The 18,609-nt window shown below is 42.2% G+C and overlaps 1 protein-coding gene across 1 annotated transcript in view; it reads right to left on the bottom strand.

The window, feature by feature from the left end:
* The window catches only part of RNF122 (ring finger protein 122), a 189,616-nt gene that overhangs the window by 25,888 nt on the left and 145,119 nt on the right, over positions 1-18,609 (bottom strand). The window contains exons 3-4 of the mRNA XM_069213816.1: positions 17,782-17,827; positions 7,210-7,251 (exon numbers count right to left, since the gene is read on the bottom strand). Of these exons, the coding sequence (XP_069069917.1) occupies positions 7,210-7,251; positions 17,782-17,827 (88 nt within the window). The remainder of the gene's footprint in view (positions 1-7,209; positions 7,252-17,781; positions 17,828-18,609) is intronic.

The raw sequence follows: 18,609 nt of genomic DNA on the forward strand, positions 1-18,609 counted from the left end.
TCACAGAATGCAGTGGCATAGACTAGAGTATTGCCAACTAGGGTGCAGTGGCGTAGGGTGCAGTGGTGCAGAGTAGAGTGGTGTGGAGTGGCGTAGAGTGCAGAGATGCAGAACAGAGTAGAGTGGCATAGACTACATTGGCACAGAGTGCAGTGGCATAGAGTGGTGCAGAGTAGAATTGCGTAAAGTGGTGCAGAGTAGAGTATAGTGCTGTACAGTGCAGTGGCAAAGAGTGCATTGCCATAGAATGCAGTAGTGCAGAGCAGAATGAGGTAGAGTTCAGTGACATGGAGTGCAGTGTTTCACAGTAGAGTATCGTAGGGTGCCATGGTTTAGAGTGGTGTAGAGTGCTTTCGCATACAGTGCAGTGATGAAGAGTGGCATAGGTGCAGTGGCACTGAGTACAGTGGTTTAGAGTACAGTGCAGCAGTGCAGAGTACAGAGCAGTGGCATAGAGTGTAGTGGCGTAAAGTAGAGTTGTGCAAAACAGAGTAGAGTGCAGTGGTGTACATTGGAGCGGAGTGCTGTAGAATTGACTGGTGTTGACAGCACTACCATAGAGTGTTGCAGAGTATAGTGGCATATAGGGCAGCAGTGTAGAGGGCAGTGGCATAGAATTCAATGGCATAGAATTCAGCTGCATACAATGGAGCATCATAGAATGCAGTGGGGTAGATTAGAATGGTGCATAATAGACTGCAGTGGCGTAGAGTTCAGTGGTACACAGTGGAGTGGGGCACAGTAGAGTGGCATAGAGTGCAGAGGTGTATAGTAAGGTAGAGTGGCATAGAAAGTGCAGTCGAGTAGAGAGGTGCAGTGAACAGTGGTACAGAGTGCAGTGGGTAGAGTGGTGCAGAGTAGAGTACAGTGGCGTATAGTGGAGTAGCACACAGTGCAATGGCATACAGTGGAGTGCTGCACAGTGCAGTGGCACAGAGTACAAGGGTGCAGGGTAGAGTGCTCTAGAGTTCAGAATGTTGTTGAGTGCAGTGGTGAAGAGTGGCGTAGAGCAGTCGCGGCTCACTGCGCTCATATGGGGCGGGGCAGGTGTGCCACATGGGGGTGGTGGGTGTTACGAGGCATGTACACTTTATTTAAAAAAATAAATTAAAAAAAACTACCTGCACACTGCCGCTCCTCTGTCTCCTCTGCTGCATGCAGGCACAGGCTCCCAGCCTGCCCTGCAGCAAATCCTGACGCTGCCTAAAGCAGCATCAGGATTGGCTGGGAGCACCTAGGGCCTGTGTAGCTGGGCTGGAGGGAGCCTACTGCGCATGTGTGTTTGGCCACCCCGAGACGGCTGGCCAAACATACATGTGCACTGAGGGGGAGTGCTGTTTACTCCCCCTCAGTGCTCCTCACAGCCTGTGGCCCCACCCCTTTTACCAAAAAATGATAATAAACACAGTTTATTATCGTTTTTTGGTAAAAGGTTTGCAGCTGCTGCTGCTGATGGGAAGAGGGGCACTCCTCTGCCCTAGTGGAGGAGCTGCCCCGGCATAGAGTGGCATATAGTGCATTGATAAAGAGTGCAGTGGTGTAGAATTTGTTGCATAGACTACAGGTGTGCTCAGTAGAGTGAAGTGGCGTGGAGTGCAGTGGCATAGAGTGCAGCGATGTAGAGTAGATTGTTTCAGAATTCAGTGAAGTGACGTAAAGTGGAGTTGTGCAGGGTAGAGTGGAATGATGTAGAGCGGAGTAGTGCAGGGTAGAGTGCAATTGCGTAGAGTAGTGTAGAGTAATGGTTTAAAGTTGTGTAGATTGCGGTGATATGGAGTGCTGTGGTGACGCATAGATAAGAGTAATGTAGAGTGCATTGGTATGGAGTGCATTGGCATAAAGTAAAGTGATGCAGAGTGCAGGGGTGCAATGTGGTGTAGAGTGGAGTGGCATCCAGTGGAGACGTGAGAGTGAATTAGAGTGCACTGCCATAGATTACGGTAGTGCAAAGTAGAGTAGCGAAGCGTAGTGTGAGGTGGTTTAGAGCACAGAGGCACAGACTGGAGTGGTGCCTAGTGGAGTTGAGTGCAGTGCCGCGGAAAGCAGTGGCATGATGTGAAATGGAGTGGTGCAGAGCAGAGTGTATTGGCATGGCGCAGAGCAGAGTATAGTGGCATTGAGTGAAGTATGCATGGTGTGGTAGCACACTGCCATTATAGACACAACATTTTCAATTGAAATGACCATTACATTTGCACAGACATGCAGTTTTACTAATAAATCCATATAGTGCACAAACGATAATGAGTGGAAATGGCATCACCTAGTGTATTGATTTGGTTTGTTCATATTAAAGTATTTGTTTCCCACACCCTTCAGAATTAACAAAAAAATTGCTTCATTTGCGATTTGCTAATTCTGAGATATTCTGAAATACTTTCACAGTTTATTTAAATGTTGTTGTGTGCAAGAAAAAAAACCTTTTCTCTATCCCCAGTATCCAGCAATATTATCACATAAATCTTCTCACTATGAAGTCAAAGAGAGAAAAGTAAACAACAATCTCCCTCAGAAGACAGAACCTGACATTTGGCCTTGGTCTTTGAATGCACAGCAAATGTGAGAAGGTAAGAACAAGGTATACAGCCCTGTTTACAGAAAAAAAGTACTCATGGAAGAATACAAGGAGAGATATTGTGAAAAAACTTTGCTCCCTGGGAAGAACAAACTGAACCTGGCATCCTAAAACAAACAAAACCAGCAAATAGAAAGCAAGAAAATGTGAGTTACAAACCACAAAACCACTAGTAAGCAATGGGAGGAATGCATTCCCTGAAAAGCTTTCTGCATGGCCCTGAGATGTCTTTAGTAAACCAGATATCTGTGCTGTCTGGTAGGCTTCGACCTAATCATGTAAATCAGGGAAAATTGTGTGCTAGTCATGAATGGCAATTATCGCTAATAAACTGTGGAAGTATTTTTTTTAGAGTGAAAAGCTTTGAGTTGCCTTGGAGAGGGCTCATCATTATCTACCAAATATGTCCAACTTGTGCCACTTAGACTAGAAATGGTAACTTTTTAACAACGTCCCTGAATTGCCTCAGTTGTGTTCTGAGGTATATAGTCATCAGTACTTGTCAGAAACTGACAAAATCAAATTGAATTATATTTTCAGAACCAGAGACTCCTCTTATCCCAAGACAACTTATAGCACCCTCTGCAAAGGTACAAACACCAGAAAACAGTCCTTGGCTAACAAACCACCAATGAAGCACACATGAAGTAGAAATGCAAATGCATGAGGATACTGTGGCAGAATTATTCAGAAGTCAGATACCAAGTCCAAAACGTCACTGATGCCAAAAAGACAGTTCTGTTTTGATGCAGCTTTATATTCCTTCTGAATTATTTCCAGCATTGTTCTTGGACAATGGGCTAATTGATTCTAGCCCAGAGAACTTGAGCACCAGCCTCATAAGTGCTGATCGGACCTGAGCAGTAAGCTGGGAAGTTATCAGGAATTGAGTAAAGCGTGGCTTGTGTTAATGCTTAGGTGTCTGAATTTTAAACACACATTTACAGATCTGTTGCAGAAGAAGGAGGAAAGGCCCAAGTTGGAAGGATGGCTGATACAAGTCTACTTAAGAAAGCAGAGTTGAGACTTCACAAATGGTTAAGCAAGTGGGAGAAAGCCCTACAATTGCATTCAGTGAAATACTTTGGGGCATATTTAAGAGCCCCTAGCGCCTCCTTGCACCAAATTAGCATCATTTTTTATACACTATTGTGGCCCAACAAGGCCAAAATCGCCACGCCAAATTTACAAAGTGGTGCAATGCATGCATTGCACCACTTTGTAACCCCTTGCGCCACATTATGCCTGTGCCAGGCATAATGTATGCAACCTAAAAAATGTCTTTGCATCATTTGTTTCAGCATTTGTAATGCCTGCTCAGAGAAGGTGTTAAAAGGGGGCACACCATTATTTATAACTGGCCTCTATGTACTGTTCAGGCGCTAACACTGAACAGTACATCAATAGTGTCAGCAATTCTGATGTTATTGCCCCCTACCGTGCACCATGGTGCACAGTATTGAAAATACGTCACACACATTTGGCGGTAGGGGGACGCAAGGGACCACAAGAAAAGTAACGCTACATGTAATGTAGATCCAATTTTCTTAAATCTGGCCCATGATGAGGTGGTAGTCTAACTAAAGAAAGAAAGCTCCATCCAGAAGTGAGACTGAGAAGAAGATGGGTGATGCAACCTCAGATACAGTACAATGTTTGGGGTTTCATGTTTCCTCACTGCTCAGCTCTGAACTAGAAGATATCCATAAACAATGGAAGTGTAAGAAAGCAGATGAACGAGAAGTAGATGTGAATTGAAACAATTGGTGGTTACTTTAAAGCCGAATGGCAAAATGTGTACGGAATCTGCCCTGGTCAGTGGAGTAGAATGAGGCATACAAAGACGTGTGGATGGGGTCTGGGAATATCAGTTTACCGGGATCCTGGATAGGGCTTATTTTGTCACTGAAAAGTAGAGGGAGCTCTTGTTCAAGGATGAAGTTAGGCAAGCAGTGAAGGCCAAAACCAACTTTAGAGTTGGCTTTGCTTAAACTGAACTAACCAGTAAGTGAATTAAAGCTGCTATAAATTGGCATGTAGGACGGTCTATGTTCATGTAAGAGGTGTCCAATATCAGTTAGGATGTAGTGGTCAGAAAATTCTATTATTCTTCCATATAAGGAGGTTGGAGAATGTGGGTGAACAATCTTCTAGGGTGTGCCCTGCTGAGGTGTCCACGTACTCTAGGGTGTTAATCAGTAAACGTGATTGAACGCAGTTAGGTAAAGCCAATTGATATAGCCTTGGCAAGCTAGTGTGTTGGATACGTGTTTTATTTTTTATTGCAAGCATATGACACAAAGATAAAAAGAAAATAAAGGAAATATGTCACTACATAATCATGGTCACTATATGCTCTGAATAAAAATTAAAATGTACAAAACATTAACCAACACACGTAATTTTAATAGAGCAATACAAATGCTTCAAAGCAGACAACAGGAAGAGATACACTTTTTTTTAGCTCTCATGCCAATCACAGGAATTTTAAATAAGGATTTATTGGCATAATAAGACACCAATGTCTTTCATTTATTGTAATTTAGAAACATAAACCACGTAAAGATTAATACAAAAATAAAACCGGCAAAGCCTGATAAGATCAAAGCATTGGCAAATTCAAATATTTACCCACCAGCCCTGCCTCAGAAGAGGAGTACATTTTAGGTGGATTTACACGTGTCGAGGCAAAACGCCCTTACTCAGAATGCAAGAGAGACAATTTCTGAAGTAAGCTGACCCACTGCTACATGCTGTATACATAGGAGGATTTCCGGGAACGCAATTAACTGACAGAGGAACAGAACAATAAATGCATAGTGTTGGCTCAAAGGCCCTCTAGATGTGTATGTTTTGTTTGTGTTTTTTCTGTTTATATAAGGTTAAGTTAAAAAAGCTGTCTCCAAGCTAGACTTCAAAAAGAAATAAAGACTGAGGTTTGAAGTTTGTGCTAAGGTATGAGAGGATTTTATTGTTAGTACTGGGTCGGTGGGCACAAATAATGTTTACCTTGTTGTCATGTTGACATGTTTAAATGTGTTCCCTGACGTTTTTATACTGCCTGCAGTATACACCTGTTTTGTGTGTCTTTCAGTTGCAGGAAAGGATATATTTATAAAATATTAGGATGTATAGTGAAATTGAGCGGACATCTGCACAAATAAAATTCGTACAAATATGCAATAACTTGAAGGATTAAAGTTCACCTCTCTAACAATGCTAGCTGGTGAATGATGTTGATGTTTAATATTACATTACTATGCACTTCTCCCCTAGGTGAACTTAGATTTCTGCTTCTGGTGGGCTAACCTAGCTTGATGCCTGGTGTTTCTGTTACAAGTAAAAACGCAGATTGTGGAACCCTAAATTGAGATTATTTTCTCTCCAACAACAGCCGGAGATTTATGTCCATGGTACAAGACTGTGAAATATGACGGAATATTGCATATTTTTATTGACTAGTTAAGTTAAAAAAGATTGCACTCTGAGCCTTCTCACCTCTGTAAAATGTAAAGGAATGCGTCCTATAACACTTAACTGAGTTGTGAGTTTCAGACAATAGACTCACCAGGTGCCGTGCAGGCCGTTTACTTCTTCATAAAGTAAACGATGGAGTGAGAGAAAATTAAATCCTGTCACTACGAAATGGAGATGTGCTTTGGGTCCAGGACTCTACCCCCAAAAGTGATCTGAGCTATGAAGTGTCAGGGTTTTTTGTGTGGATATCTTTGTGGTGCAAAAGAGTAAAGAGAGAGGAATAAAGAATGTGTCCAATCAGAGAGAAGACCTCGTTTTGAATGCACAGGGTAGCCATGATGTTGGAGTCTTAATGAGCATGTCCACCACAAAAAATGAGATGCTGAGTGTGAAATTTACTGCGGATCGCAGAAAGCATTTTTCAGATAGCGACAAAATCATATTCAGAGTAACATTGCATTGTTAATATGCTATCATTCTGTAGTTTTACTTGAAAACACTAACACAAACAAGCATTTGCAATGCAATGGGTCTCACGTTTGCTCGAGTTAGAGCTATTAGCATTGTAAATTCCTAAATTGACTTTTCTTGCCATATAAATTGAAAATTAAAGGTAAAACAGTTGACATAAGCAAGCTGATTAAAAGCGCCAGGGCTGCCATGGGTGTAAGCGCAAAGGAGAGACACAAAAGGAAAAAAAAGTTTGCTCGCAGTCAAACCTATCGGCAATCATGCAATTATCCATGTAACAGCCTCAATGTCCAAGGCAGTAACAAAACTGCCCCAAGGAAGGCCATACGGAAAGCATTTACCAATGATAATAAAGGATTTTTGAAAGGCAAGCCCATGAACGAGTGATAGTGATGGGTGTGCCGTGGGCGTGGTTAAAAGCCCACATAGATACCAACACGTCAGAAGAGCAGTGCTTGTGCGCTGCTGTGCTCCACCTAAAAAGGGTGTTTAGCCAGTCGAGATGGTGCATTTGTATAGCTGCATCCATGATTCTGGTAACGGTCCTTGCTAAAGCAATGGAGAAATTAACTTGTGAACAGTCTCTGCCTTTTAATCCCACTGCCATTGTCATTGCCACCCCTTTCAATGTAGCACATGACCCCAAATAGAGACATTGAGAAACAGAATGTTTAAGGCGTACTTACTCCATGTAAATTCAACTTTCTGGGATCGCCTTTTAACACCACCTAAGAGAGGAGAAAAACAAGCAAACTTGAGGATTGGTTTACAAATAGCAGCAGAAAGCAAAATAAAATAAAAAATTAAACAGACCAACATGTTTCAGCTCTTGGCTCTCTTCAACTAGATACTCTTATTATGGTCCAGGGTAAACATGTGGTAATTATACTGGACAATAAAATATCTATGGAAGACCAAGTCAATACTGTGACCTAAAGTGTGATGTTTTTACCTTTCCAGTCTCAATTGAATTATTGGGTTTATTCTAACCAAACAGGGGCTATTCTTGTTGGGCCCATAGTTAACACCATGCTTGACTACTGCAATGCAATGAACACATAAGGCCAGCAAAAGTAGCCCATTAGAGAAGGCTCCAAATGCTTTGATAGACTTACAAAAGCATAATGAAGTCACAGCAATCATGAAGGTACTATACTGGCTGCCAGTTAGTGATGGAATCCTGTTTAAATGTTTGAGCATCCTTCTTTAAAGTAAATATGGTTTTCACATTGAGCTGTGTGAAAAGATCTCCTGCTACTTAACATTTAGAAAACTTTGCTCTTATAATCTTAATTTCCTCCACCAAGACAAGTTCAATGTGTCCTCCATAAGAGCAGCACCGCTGTATTACAGGTGGGAAGTCTTCAACTAGCTTTCCAGCTCATCTCTGACAGACATCTCCCTTTAGAAAATTCAGATTGGTTCTTAAAAAGGGTCTAATCTAGGATCTCCCTTCTGCTAGGCAACCACCATTTTGCAAAACAAAGCTAAGAGCACTTGTGTTCTAGAGCAGTGGCTCTTCATCTGTGGTTCAGGGGCCCCTGGGGGTCCACAAAGCTTATTCAGGGGTTCAGTGACTGCTTAGAAAATGAAATAATATTAACTGGTTAATAAGGTACATATAAATAAAGAAGCAAAACTGAAAATTGTAAAACGTTCTGTAAATGTGAAAGAATTTTAAATTTAATTAAAAATTAAGTTAATATCCTCAGATTGATTAGTGGGAGCAGAGCAAGTGCATCAAACAGAATATGATATAGATGACTGAATTTAGAAAATCTCTAAACTTCCCATTAAAAGTTTAGTTTTGGGTAAATTATGGTAATGATTATTTATGCAGCGGCGGCTGCCGCAAATTTCAACGGGGGGCGAGCAGGGGGGAAGGGAGAATGGGGGAAATAAAATAATAGTAAAAAAAGAAAACAAATTCCATTCTGATGCCGCCGACTCACTTCTCAGCTCTCCTGGTGTCCCAGGAGTACCTGGAACACCAGCACTGGCTCCCCATGCAAACCTGGTGCTGCTCTCATGCAATGCCTAGCATGAGAGCAGCGTTGGGATTGGTCTGAGCATCTTGGACTGCTGCTCAGATAGTGCACTGGGGTCTGTGCAGATTCTCCAACCTGGCTGTACAACACAGCGGGTTTGGAAAAACCTAAGTGGGCATGTCAGTTTGGCCAGCCTATAACGGCCAGCCAAACTGTTGCACAAATTTAGTGCACTCCTCCCCCCACTCCCAGCCCCGCCCCTCCCTGCATATGCTGACTGAGCCAGCAGCTGAAAAATAAAACAATAGTAAAATATTGTTTTATTTTCCATCTGCTGGCTCAGCAATTGGGGCGATGCTCCTTTGCCATTGCCATGGGGCCGTCCCTGTATTTATGGTCAGCGAATTAAACTTTACCTAGCAACTACGACAATGAACATGAATGACACGCTGTGATGTGCGATTTAAATTAGGGTGGCAGCAGACTTTTGTGCAACTGGCACCCATATCATGTTTCATTTAGACTGGGATGAATGCAATTCGAACTAGACTGAAACTGACAGCAGCAGGCTGCTGACAATAAGAACTGTATCACAGAACTCTGAAATGTAAATTGGTGACAGAAAGGGTTGTATGACGCAACTGTTCAAGGTAAACTGCTGGCAAGTTTAGCGGTACAAGATAACAGTTTAAGGTAGACTGCTATTAGGAGGAGCTGTATAAAGGAACTGTTGAAGATAAGTGGCTGACAGGAAAAATTGTGAGAAAAGTTGCAAAGAAGAAGTTTTGACTAGAGAGCTCTGTAAGGAGTATGAGTAGTGCAGCTCACATTCTAACCTTTGAATGTTGGCAAAGGCTAAATATTCTGTCTCAAACTGACTAGCAGTAAGTTTACAAGAAATCTAAGGACAAATCCTTCTGTAAGGTGCCTCTGACAGGTATCAAGATGAGAACTGATCTGTCCTTGTTGGTTGTGGTCTTCAATGTACGTTGCAACACTGTGGCAACCAAGAAATATGTTATGCGTGGCTGCTTCAGCAAGAATGTTCCTTCTTGCAGTTTGCACCAAGTCAAGTCAGAATGCACCTCTGGATCAGATATGCACCCCCTCCCAACTTCGGCCTAGCTTGAAAAGTAGGGACCCAGCTTGAAAAGGTGCACTTGCCACAGCACGTCCAGATTTACTATGTGTAAACAGCATTAACAAAAGCTATCACACACTTTGCCAATCGAGATTATGTGAAAATTAAAAGAATGTTTCCACTTCTGGCCCCAAATGCCTACGTTGTAGATGAAAATCCATATTCACCATTGCACTACCCGTTCCTCTTTCTTGCCATTTGTTCTAGACGTCTGTCTGTCTAGCAGCCTTATTCTAGTCATTTTTCTAACAATATCACTTTCTGCCTGCAGGTCCTAAAACCAATATTTTGTAATGATCATGGATTTCTTTATCCAAAAAAATTCATCCAACCTCTTATTAATACAAAAGAGTAAAAATCAAGACAGAGTAAAGTAAATCAGAAATCAGTGATGAAAACAGTTCTTATAAATGATATTGAGAGACTCATTACTACAACAATTATATAAAAGATATTCAGTAGTCCTAAAATGGGATTAGTACATTCAAAAACGCATTATTGCAGTCACAAACTCCGATTTTTTTGTACATCTGGCCCATAATTCCTCGCAGCGGCATACAGCATTAGCGTGATCGCATGGTGTGGTGTATTTCCAAAGGTGGCTTAGGTTGGAGTGCACTAGTTTATACACCAGGTCAGACTGAAGGGTATTCTTACTCACAAGTACCCAGCTGCTAACTCTCCTTCAGAGAGGAATGATTACAGAATGGAAGGTTGTTGGGTAAAGATGTAAAGTCAGGAGAGGTGATCGCTACTGTTGTGAGGGGGTCATACAGAGGACTTTGCAAGAGCTGCAGCAGCCTCTCAGCTTCAATAAGCTGGGAAAACCCTTTAGAGCATGGAGAACTCTACATCAAAGTGTCTGCAAGCAAAATCTAGTCTGATACCAGGCGAGGAGGCAACCACAGAAGGGGCATTTGGTAAGTATCTGAATAGTCCTCTCCTGGACAATCAATCATCGGGCGGCACAAAGAGAGCAGTCCAGTTGTCCTTTTTTCCCCTCATCTGTCTCATCTTGGCCAGAGGGTGTAAACTTTCTACTTCATTCACACGAAATTTTCCACTCATTACTTGTGAGACAAAATACATCTGTAGAGCATGTGGAGCTCTTCCACGAAAGAACCCCTATTTCCCTTTCCTGCCATATGTTTCGTTCAGTCTATAAAAAGGACTTCCTTGACACAAGCACCTGCCAGTTATATTAGCACCAGGATGCCAAGACTGCCTTTGTGTTCCCTTGCAGCCCATTGTGGTACAAAGGCGTGCCACCTGGCCAGATAACAATGGAATGTAAATGCTCCTCTGCTCAATAGATTTAATGAAGCGAACAGGGCAGCAATGCAGGATTTAAAGAACCAAATTCAAAGACTGCGAACATATGCCTAGAAAACATGCTTGGTTTCCTGACCAGCATTTTGCAGTGTTATATATCTATGTAGCTACTAACAATTTCTAGGATAATTTGCTCTTCAAAACAAAGCAGTTTAAACACAGATTCTTCACAGATAAATGCATCTGGTAAGATCTAGATTGGTCAGGAACTTTTTCAGTCAACAATACATTTAACTGGAAAAGGCAGGGATCAGAGATGGACCCTGCCAACCTGTGTGCCTTAGGTCTACCATCTTGTGGGAATACATATAAACCCGGCTGCATGCCACATCTGAATGCCATATTGTCACTGTCATTTATTTAGGACTATAATACAGAAAGGGGGGCTATGCATGTGCTACATCTATGGATGAGAAGGATGCTGGTTGCTGAAGCATATGTGTAAAGGGTTCTGTGTGGCTTACGACTAGAGTGGTGGCCCAGCCCTTCCTCAGAGAATCTAGCAGCATAGCATGGAGATGCTAGTGAAGGAACTATTGTAGAGATGGCACTAGAGAGGTCTGATTAGCAATGAGTTGTGGAGGTTGGTGCCGTGACAGTGCAGGAATATACAGCTGGGTTAAATTTATGAGCAGGTAATGTATGTGAGGACTGGAGGTGTGCTCGGATTGTGGAGTGGAAAGCAATATGCCTTAGCTAAGCACAGTGATGGCTAGTTAGAGCTTCAGAACGTTTGGATGCTGGTTTTGCATACATGCCATATTTCCGAGGAGATTCTATGAGTATGTGCATATGCTGCACATGAGGATTAGAGGTGTATTTTGATTGCTGTGCAGTCAGTGAGGAGCATAACCTGAAGTGAAGGAAGTGAACATTCTACATAAAATCTGCATCAATTAGTTCGGCTGGGTAGGGCCTCAGGACAACTACTCTTATTACCTAAGGTTTTAAAGGGGCCGACCCTTCTTCCTTTAATGGATGTTATGAGAGCAAAAATCACTCCCTCGTTGGCCTATGGTCAAGAAATTCTGTTGGGCAAAGGCTCTTGCATATTAAATAGGTTGGTTAATAAAATCGACAAGAGAGTCTTTCATGTTCCACACCTGGCCTCACCCGCGCAGGTACGGCTGGAATTTGGGCTTCCGGATTCGGTGGCAGTTGACGCTGGTGCTTTTTTGAAGTTGTGTTATAAAATGCGTCAGGCCTTGGACGGCCACTTAGAGGCAGTCCTGTGGCAAGTAATTAGCAAGCCAAAATCGAAGTGCACCTATTCCCAATTTTTGGTTGAATGCAAACGGCGATTGTTTGCTGGCGATCTTTGGGAAAATAATCCCCCCTATTCCTTGTCTAAATCAGAGATTGAAATGCTTATCCAACTGTATTCTTATCATTCAGATTGCTCTTTTCTTGTCCATCAAAAGCATTGCTGGGCAGTAATTGGTTCCTTTAAGGCAGGTATGCCCTCCAGTTTTTTCTCTTGTACATACAGGTTTTGGTTGGAAAAGGCCTTTCTTGCCCTAAGGATGGGTGATTGGGGTTTTTTAAAACAGCTGCCCAAATGGCAGCTACCCCCCGGGGACAGCGTGACATGTGGAGGCTGTAGTAATGCGGATGAAACCATTGACCATGTGGTTTGTCTGTGCCCAGCTCTACTAAAGGAGCGTAGACTCTTGCTCCGGAGCAAATGGATCAAATTGGGAGTCCGCTCCTGTTGACAAGCTATTATTCAGTCTCTGGACCCTGGCAATCCAATGCTAAATGTGTTACTGACCAAATTTATTAAAATTGCACAATCTAAATTTAATGGCACTGCGAGCAACGAACACAGCTAGTTGGAATCTTTCCACGCTCTTGTCATTTTGCTCACTATTGGCTAGGATGAGGAGCTCTAATGGTATAAGCTGATGCTTAGCGCAATTACTAATTCATGCACCATGCACCTTAAGGCTGTGCCTATGTATATTGGCTTGTGTTTTATGTGGGGTTTTGGGTTGGGTGATTTGCATTTTATTTATTATTGGGAGAAACGTTTTTAACATGTCACATGCACAACTTATGATGTGCTTTTAGTTTGAATTCAGTACTTGAGGGTATTTATTTTGATTGTCATTGATTGGTTTTTTTTTTCTCTCTCTTTTTCCTTGTTCATTTGTATTGGATTTTATTATCTGTACAATAAATTACTACTACTACTACTCTACAATTATTTTTCCTCACTGAGTCATTGAACATAGATGTCACATTTGATATCCGCAGACTAGCAGTCAAGCTCATCCAGATATTACCCCAGTATCTAGAAGGGCAGGTATTCCTGACTTCAGTGCATAGTTTGTGGAACATCCTAACTCCGGCTCTGCTCTCTCTGCAGGTGCTCCCAGAATAATGGCAAGGATTTTCAGATCCTGAGGCATAAACAGAGTAAGGGCATGCTCAGTGGCCAGCTGCATAGCATTACAATCCTGATTTGTTACTTGTCAATGCCTCCTGGAAACAGGCGAGCAGACGCCCACATCTTCTTGCCACTTTTGGCGTGTCTTTCATCCTAACTAGGACCATTGCTTCCTAGATAGTCATTAGCCTAATTGTGCTTACTGATTCTTTTTGTCAGAATGGTTAGATGATCCTTATAGGAGCGTTCTTAATGCATATCCTCTGCAGAGATTTGGATTTCAGCTGATACCAGTATTTTTTGATATGCTGGTATCTCCTTTCCATGGCTCTGGCATCAATGGCTCTTCTTACAGAAGAAACATACTGAAAGGGAACTTTGGAAACTGTACATTCAAAGGTGGACATCCTGAACAGAGATAAAAGCTAATACAGCTCTTTAGGTTGAGTACTTATTGCAGTGTGAAACTTGAAGGTTTACAGTATAATCCTTGCATGGCAACGTGGTTATTCCCCCTCCTAAAGTGAATAAACGAGTATCTTTGAACTTGTATGCTAGACCTGACAGCCTTAGGGTGGTCACCCCTAACTTTTTGCCTCCCTCCCTCCACTTTTTGGACACTGTTTTTGTTGGTTTTAGGACTCTGCACACTTCACCACTCCACTGTTAACTAGTGCTAAAGTGTATATGCTCACTCCCTTTAAACATGATCACATTGGATCATACCCTATTGGATTATTTAATCTACTTGTAAGTCTCTAGTAAAGAGCACTATATGTGCTCAGGGCCTGTAGATTAAATGCACTTAAAGGTACTTGCCAAGCCTATAACTCCCCTTTATCTTCATATAAGTCACCCCTAAGGTAGGCCCTAGGTCACCCCCAGGGCAGGGACTGTGTAGACAAAAGGCACGACATGTACCTGTGTAGTTTACATATCCTGGTAGTGTAAAACTCCTAAATTCGTTTTACACTGCTGTGAGGCCTGCTCCTTTCATAGGCTAACATTAGGGCTGCCCTCATATACTGTTTGAGTGGTAGCTGCTGATCTAAAAGGAGTAGGAAGGTCATATTTAGTATGGCCAGAATGGTAACACAAGATTCTGCTGACTGGTGAAGTTGGATTTAATATTACTTTTTTTAGAAATGCCACTTTTAGAAAGTGAGCATTTCTCTGCACTTAAATCCTTCTGTGCCTTACAATCCACATCTGGCTAGGTTCAGTTGACAGCTCCCTTGTGAATGCACTCAGACAAACCCCAAACACAGGATGCTCAGTCTCACTTGCATACATCTACTTATTGAATGGGTCTTCCTGGGCTGGGATGGTGGAGGGCCTGACACTTACATGTCAAAGGACAGTAGCCTGCCCTCACACAAAGGACTGCCACACCCCCCACTGGGACCCTGGCAGACATGATTGAACTGAAAGGAGACCTTGTGCACTTCTAAGGCACTCTTTGAAGTCTCCCCCACTTCAAAGGCCCATTTGGGTATTTAAACAGGGCCTCTGCCTCTACCAACTCAGAAACTTCCTGGAGGAGAGAACCTGAACTAGAACCTGCAACCTGCCAAGAAGAACTGCCTGGCTGCGCAATGGACTCACCTGACTGCTTTCTGAGAAGAACTGCTGCCTTGCTGTTGCGCTGCTGCCTTGCTGCTCTCTGGCTGTGCTGAGAAGTGCTCTCCAAGGGCTTGGATAGAGCTTGCCTCCTGCTCCCTGAAGTCTCAGGACCAAAAAGACTTCATTTCTGCAAGAAGAACTCCCTGTGCAGTGGAAATTGACACACAGCCGGTAGAAAACGATGCACAGCCTGCATTGCAGTGAAAAATTCACTGCATGCCGAACCGGAACGACGCAGCCCTACTTCGCAAGGAGAAAATCGACGCAGCGCCAGCGTAGTGACTGGAAATTTGACGCACGGCCCACTGGATCAACACCAAGCTGAGCCAGAATGAAGCAGCCTGTCTTCCTGTGAGGAATCGACCTGCGGTGCGGTAGAAATTTCCACGCAACGCCCACCGGTTCAACGCAGCCCCTGTGACTTCGTCCTGTGAGCACCAGATTTCAATGCATCGTCCATTCCGAAAACCGTTCCGAAAACCCCGCAACCTGAAGAGGATCCAAGACCGAGCGCTGGAAATTGACACAAAGCCTTCCCTGGGTGAAAAATAAAAGATGCATTGCTGTGTGCGCCCCAAGAAATCAACGCACACCTTCCTGTTTTCCACGCATCTCCTCCTCTGCGGTTCCTTGTGGAGATTTTGAACGCAAACCAGGTACTTTGTGCTTGCAATAGACATTTGTTTCTTTTAAGAGACTTAAGACACTTTATATAATTTCTACAGTGATGTCTTCAACATATACTTATTGCATCTTAATCGTTTTGACCTGCATTTATCAAGATAAATATTATATATTTTTCTAAACACTGTGTGGTGTATTTTTGTGGTGTTCTACTGTGGTATTGCATGATTTAGTGCACAAAAACTTTACATATTGCCTTCTAAGTTAAGCCTGACTGCTCAGTGCCAAGCTACCAGAGGGTGGGCACAGGATAATTTGGATTGTGTGTGACTTTCCCTGACTAGAGTGAGGGTCCTTGCATGGACAGGAGGTAACCTGACTGCCAACCAAAGACCCCATTTCTAACATTGTATAATTAAATTCAGTTCTGGACCTCAAACAGAGAATTATGCTTCAAGTATATTATACAGAAAGTGGGGAAGCAAAATCAAAGAAACTCCTCTGCTGTCAAGTTTGAACATAGAAATACCATTTAATAAAAATCGTAAATAACCCCAAATGTAATCTCTGCAAGACAAGTACGCTGCCAAAACACACACTTTATAAAATCCTATAGGTGTCAACTCCTATTGATCCTGGAACTGCATGCAATGGGTGCAACAGTAAAACACCATTTAACAAGAATTGGCAAAGCCAGCATGCCTTAGTTATGATAGTATGCACTGACCCAATGGCTACGCAAATATAGTTTTACCCTCAAATGCATGCCACACATGTGCAAGACCATGCACAGCTGCCCTCTTGTAATGGTCTTTCTTATGCTTCATGAAAAAGTATTATAAGATGGTCACCAAGTAACTGTGTGTGGGTAAAATACTGTGATGCATGCATATTTACACTTGGCAGCCATCTTTGAATAATTTGTTTCATATGTAGATGGCCGGGTGATGCTTTTCCAGTGTTTGTCACTTAATTTACTAAGCAGTGGTAAAGCCAAACCCAGAAGCAGAGGTGGATGGCAGCTGGGGGCAGCAGACAACGCAGGCCACACACATAATAGGTGGATGATAGTGACAGCAAGCGGATCAAGGGGAAATGGGGGGAGGTTACCATAGTGGACTGCATAAAGTCCTGGGCAAAGCACTGCAACCTCTCATTAAATGAGATTGGATTAGATGCAGTCCATCCAACTGATAGTAACAGCCAATGGCTGAAGGAGGGTAAATGGATGCCCACTTTCTCTAAGCTATATGTCTTTGTTCTATGGAGTAGTGGATTGCTCACATGAGTTTTCCGACAGACAGCTACAGCTATCTACAGGTGATACCTTAAATGTTATACCATCCTTGTTGCCGAAAACAGACCCCTGTAAACCCATTGCTTGCTCCTCCACACAAGACAAAAATAAAAGCCCAATGACCAAATTATTTATGAACCCGCCCCCCGCCCGCAGGGATTTGATGTGTGTACAGTACAGATGAATCTTAGAAGGGACAAATGTTCTTCTAATATTTGATACAATTAGCATTATTCTAATCTGCAATCATCGTGGATTATTTATTTCAGCAAAGTCACATATAGGCAAAGGTAATGCCAGAGGGCAGTTATTAGTGTAACACATATACTGGTATTTTTCAGCCATATAGCACACCTTGAAAATTTTTGGGAGAAAATTTTGGGGGGAGGCAAAATGCTTGCTTAACCTCACAAAAATGTGCCCAGAAGAAGCATAACAAGGCAAAAATGCAGCTGATGTCCAAAGGATGGCCCTGGCATACACAGAGTTTATGTCCCTTGAACGAACCCTATCCTCTATTAATAAGCGCATTGATGTGTTTTAACATGACATGAACTATTATTATGTGACTGAACAGAGAACAATGTAATTTGACAAACATGTTTTCTACCTAAGAATAATTTGGGAAAATACCAGACAATTAAAGTATGGTTTTATCAGTTCAACTTATATTTATAAAGTTAAAGGGACAAGACTGTTTAATACAGGTATCAATAGGATCTACAGCTCAGTCAATAGCAGAAACAATGTAAATGAAGAGTAGATACTCTCCAGGTTTTTTCAGAGCAAATCAACTAGCAAATACTGTAATATCTCCTCATTTATGTCCCACGTTAAAAAAGTAATTTTATTAAAATAAATTACCTCTTTGTAGCCAAACTTCTCACTTTGTGCCTGGTGCCGAAGCTTGCTAGGACCAGAATAGAAGGGAGAGAAAAACACAATTGTTGTTAGAAAATGAACTGAATCCAATTTGATATTTAGGAGTTAGAAGGTTATCCAAGAGGATTAGCAGTGTTTAGGTTGTGCTTGTGAGGTTTCAGGTGGTGGACGCAGGCACTCAGTTTTGGGGATCAGGATTTATTTTTCATCATCATAATGTGATGCAGAAAAAGCAAAAGTAAGGCAGAGAAGGGAGCAACAAGGTAGAAAAACAATAACAATTGGAGACAGTAAGGGTGAAAAAGACGCTGCAAGAGTGAAATGTGGATATTGGAAGTGTACAGAGGTGGAATACATATGTATAAAGTAGAATCAAAACTAGTCATTGTTGGTATTTGCCAACCATGCTGTTTGGCAGAGTTCGGACTGGCTCCTAAGAAACACTTTGGGCCCCTGTGCTGACTATTATAATTATTTTTTTAATGAAGTTCTTAGGGCCCTTAACTGTTTTGAAATAAGTGCATATACGTGTTTATTCAACTACTTAACCAGTTAAATAGTATTCTTTCAGTGCTTACAATACATGTTGTGTTAAACCACATATTTAATTTTCAAGAGAAGTAATATGGGATATACAGGTTCTCCCCATTGGCAGTATGTCTGTGGACTTATTTTAGACTATCTTAAACACTGAAAGTCTGTGTATTGCCCTTTCACTCACATTTTTACCATCGCTCGCATGCCCTTTTACCTCTCATACTCTGTCAGGACTTTGTCCGGTTCAAAGGATTATTAAGAAAGAAAGAGGCC

Source organism: Pleurodeles waltl, chromosome 11 (assembly GCF_031143425.1).
Source record: "Pleurodeles waltl isolate 20211129_DDA chromosome 11, aPleWal1.hap1.20221129, whole genome shotgun sequence".
NCBI classification, from domain to species: Eukaryota; Metazoa; Chordata; class Amphibia; order Caudata; family Salamandridae; genus Pleurodeles; species Pleurodeles waltl.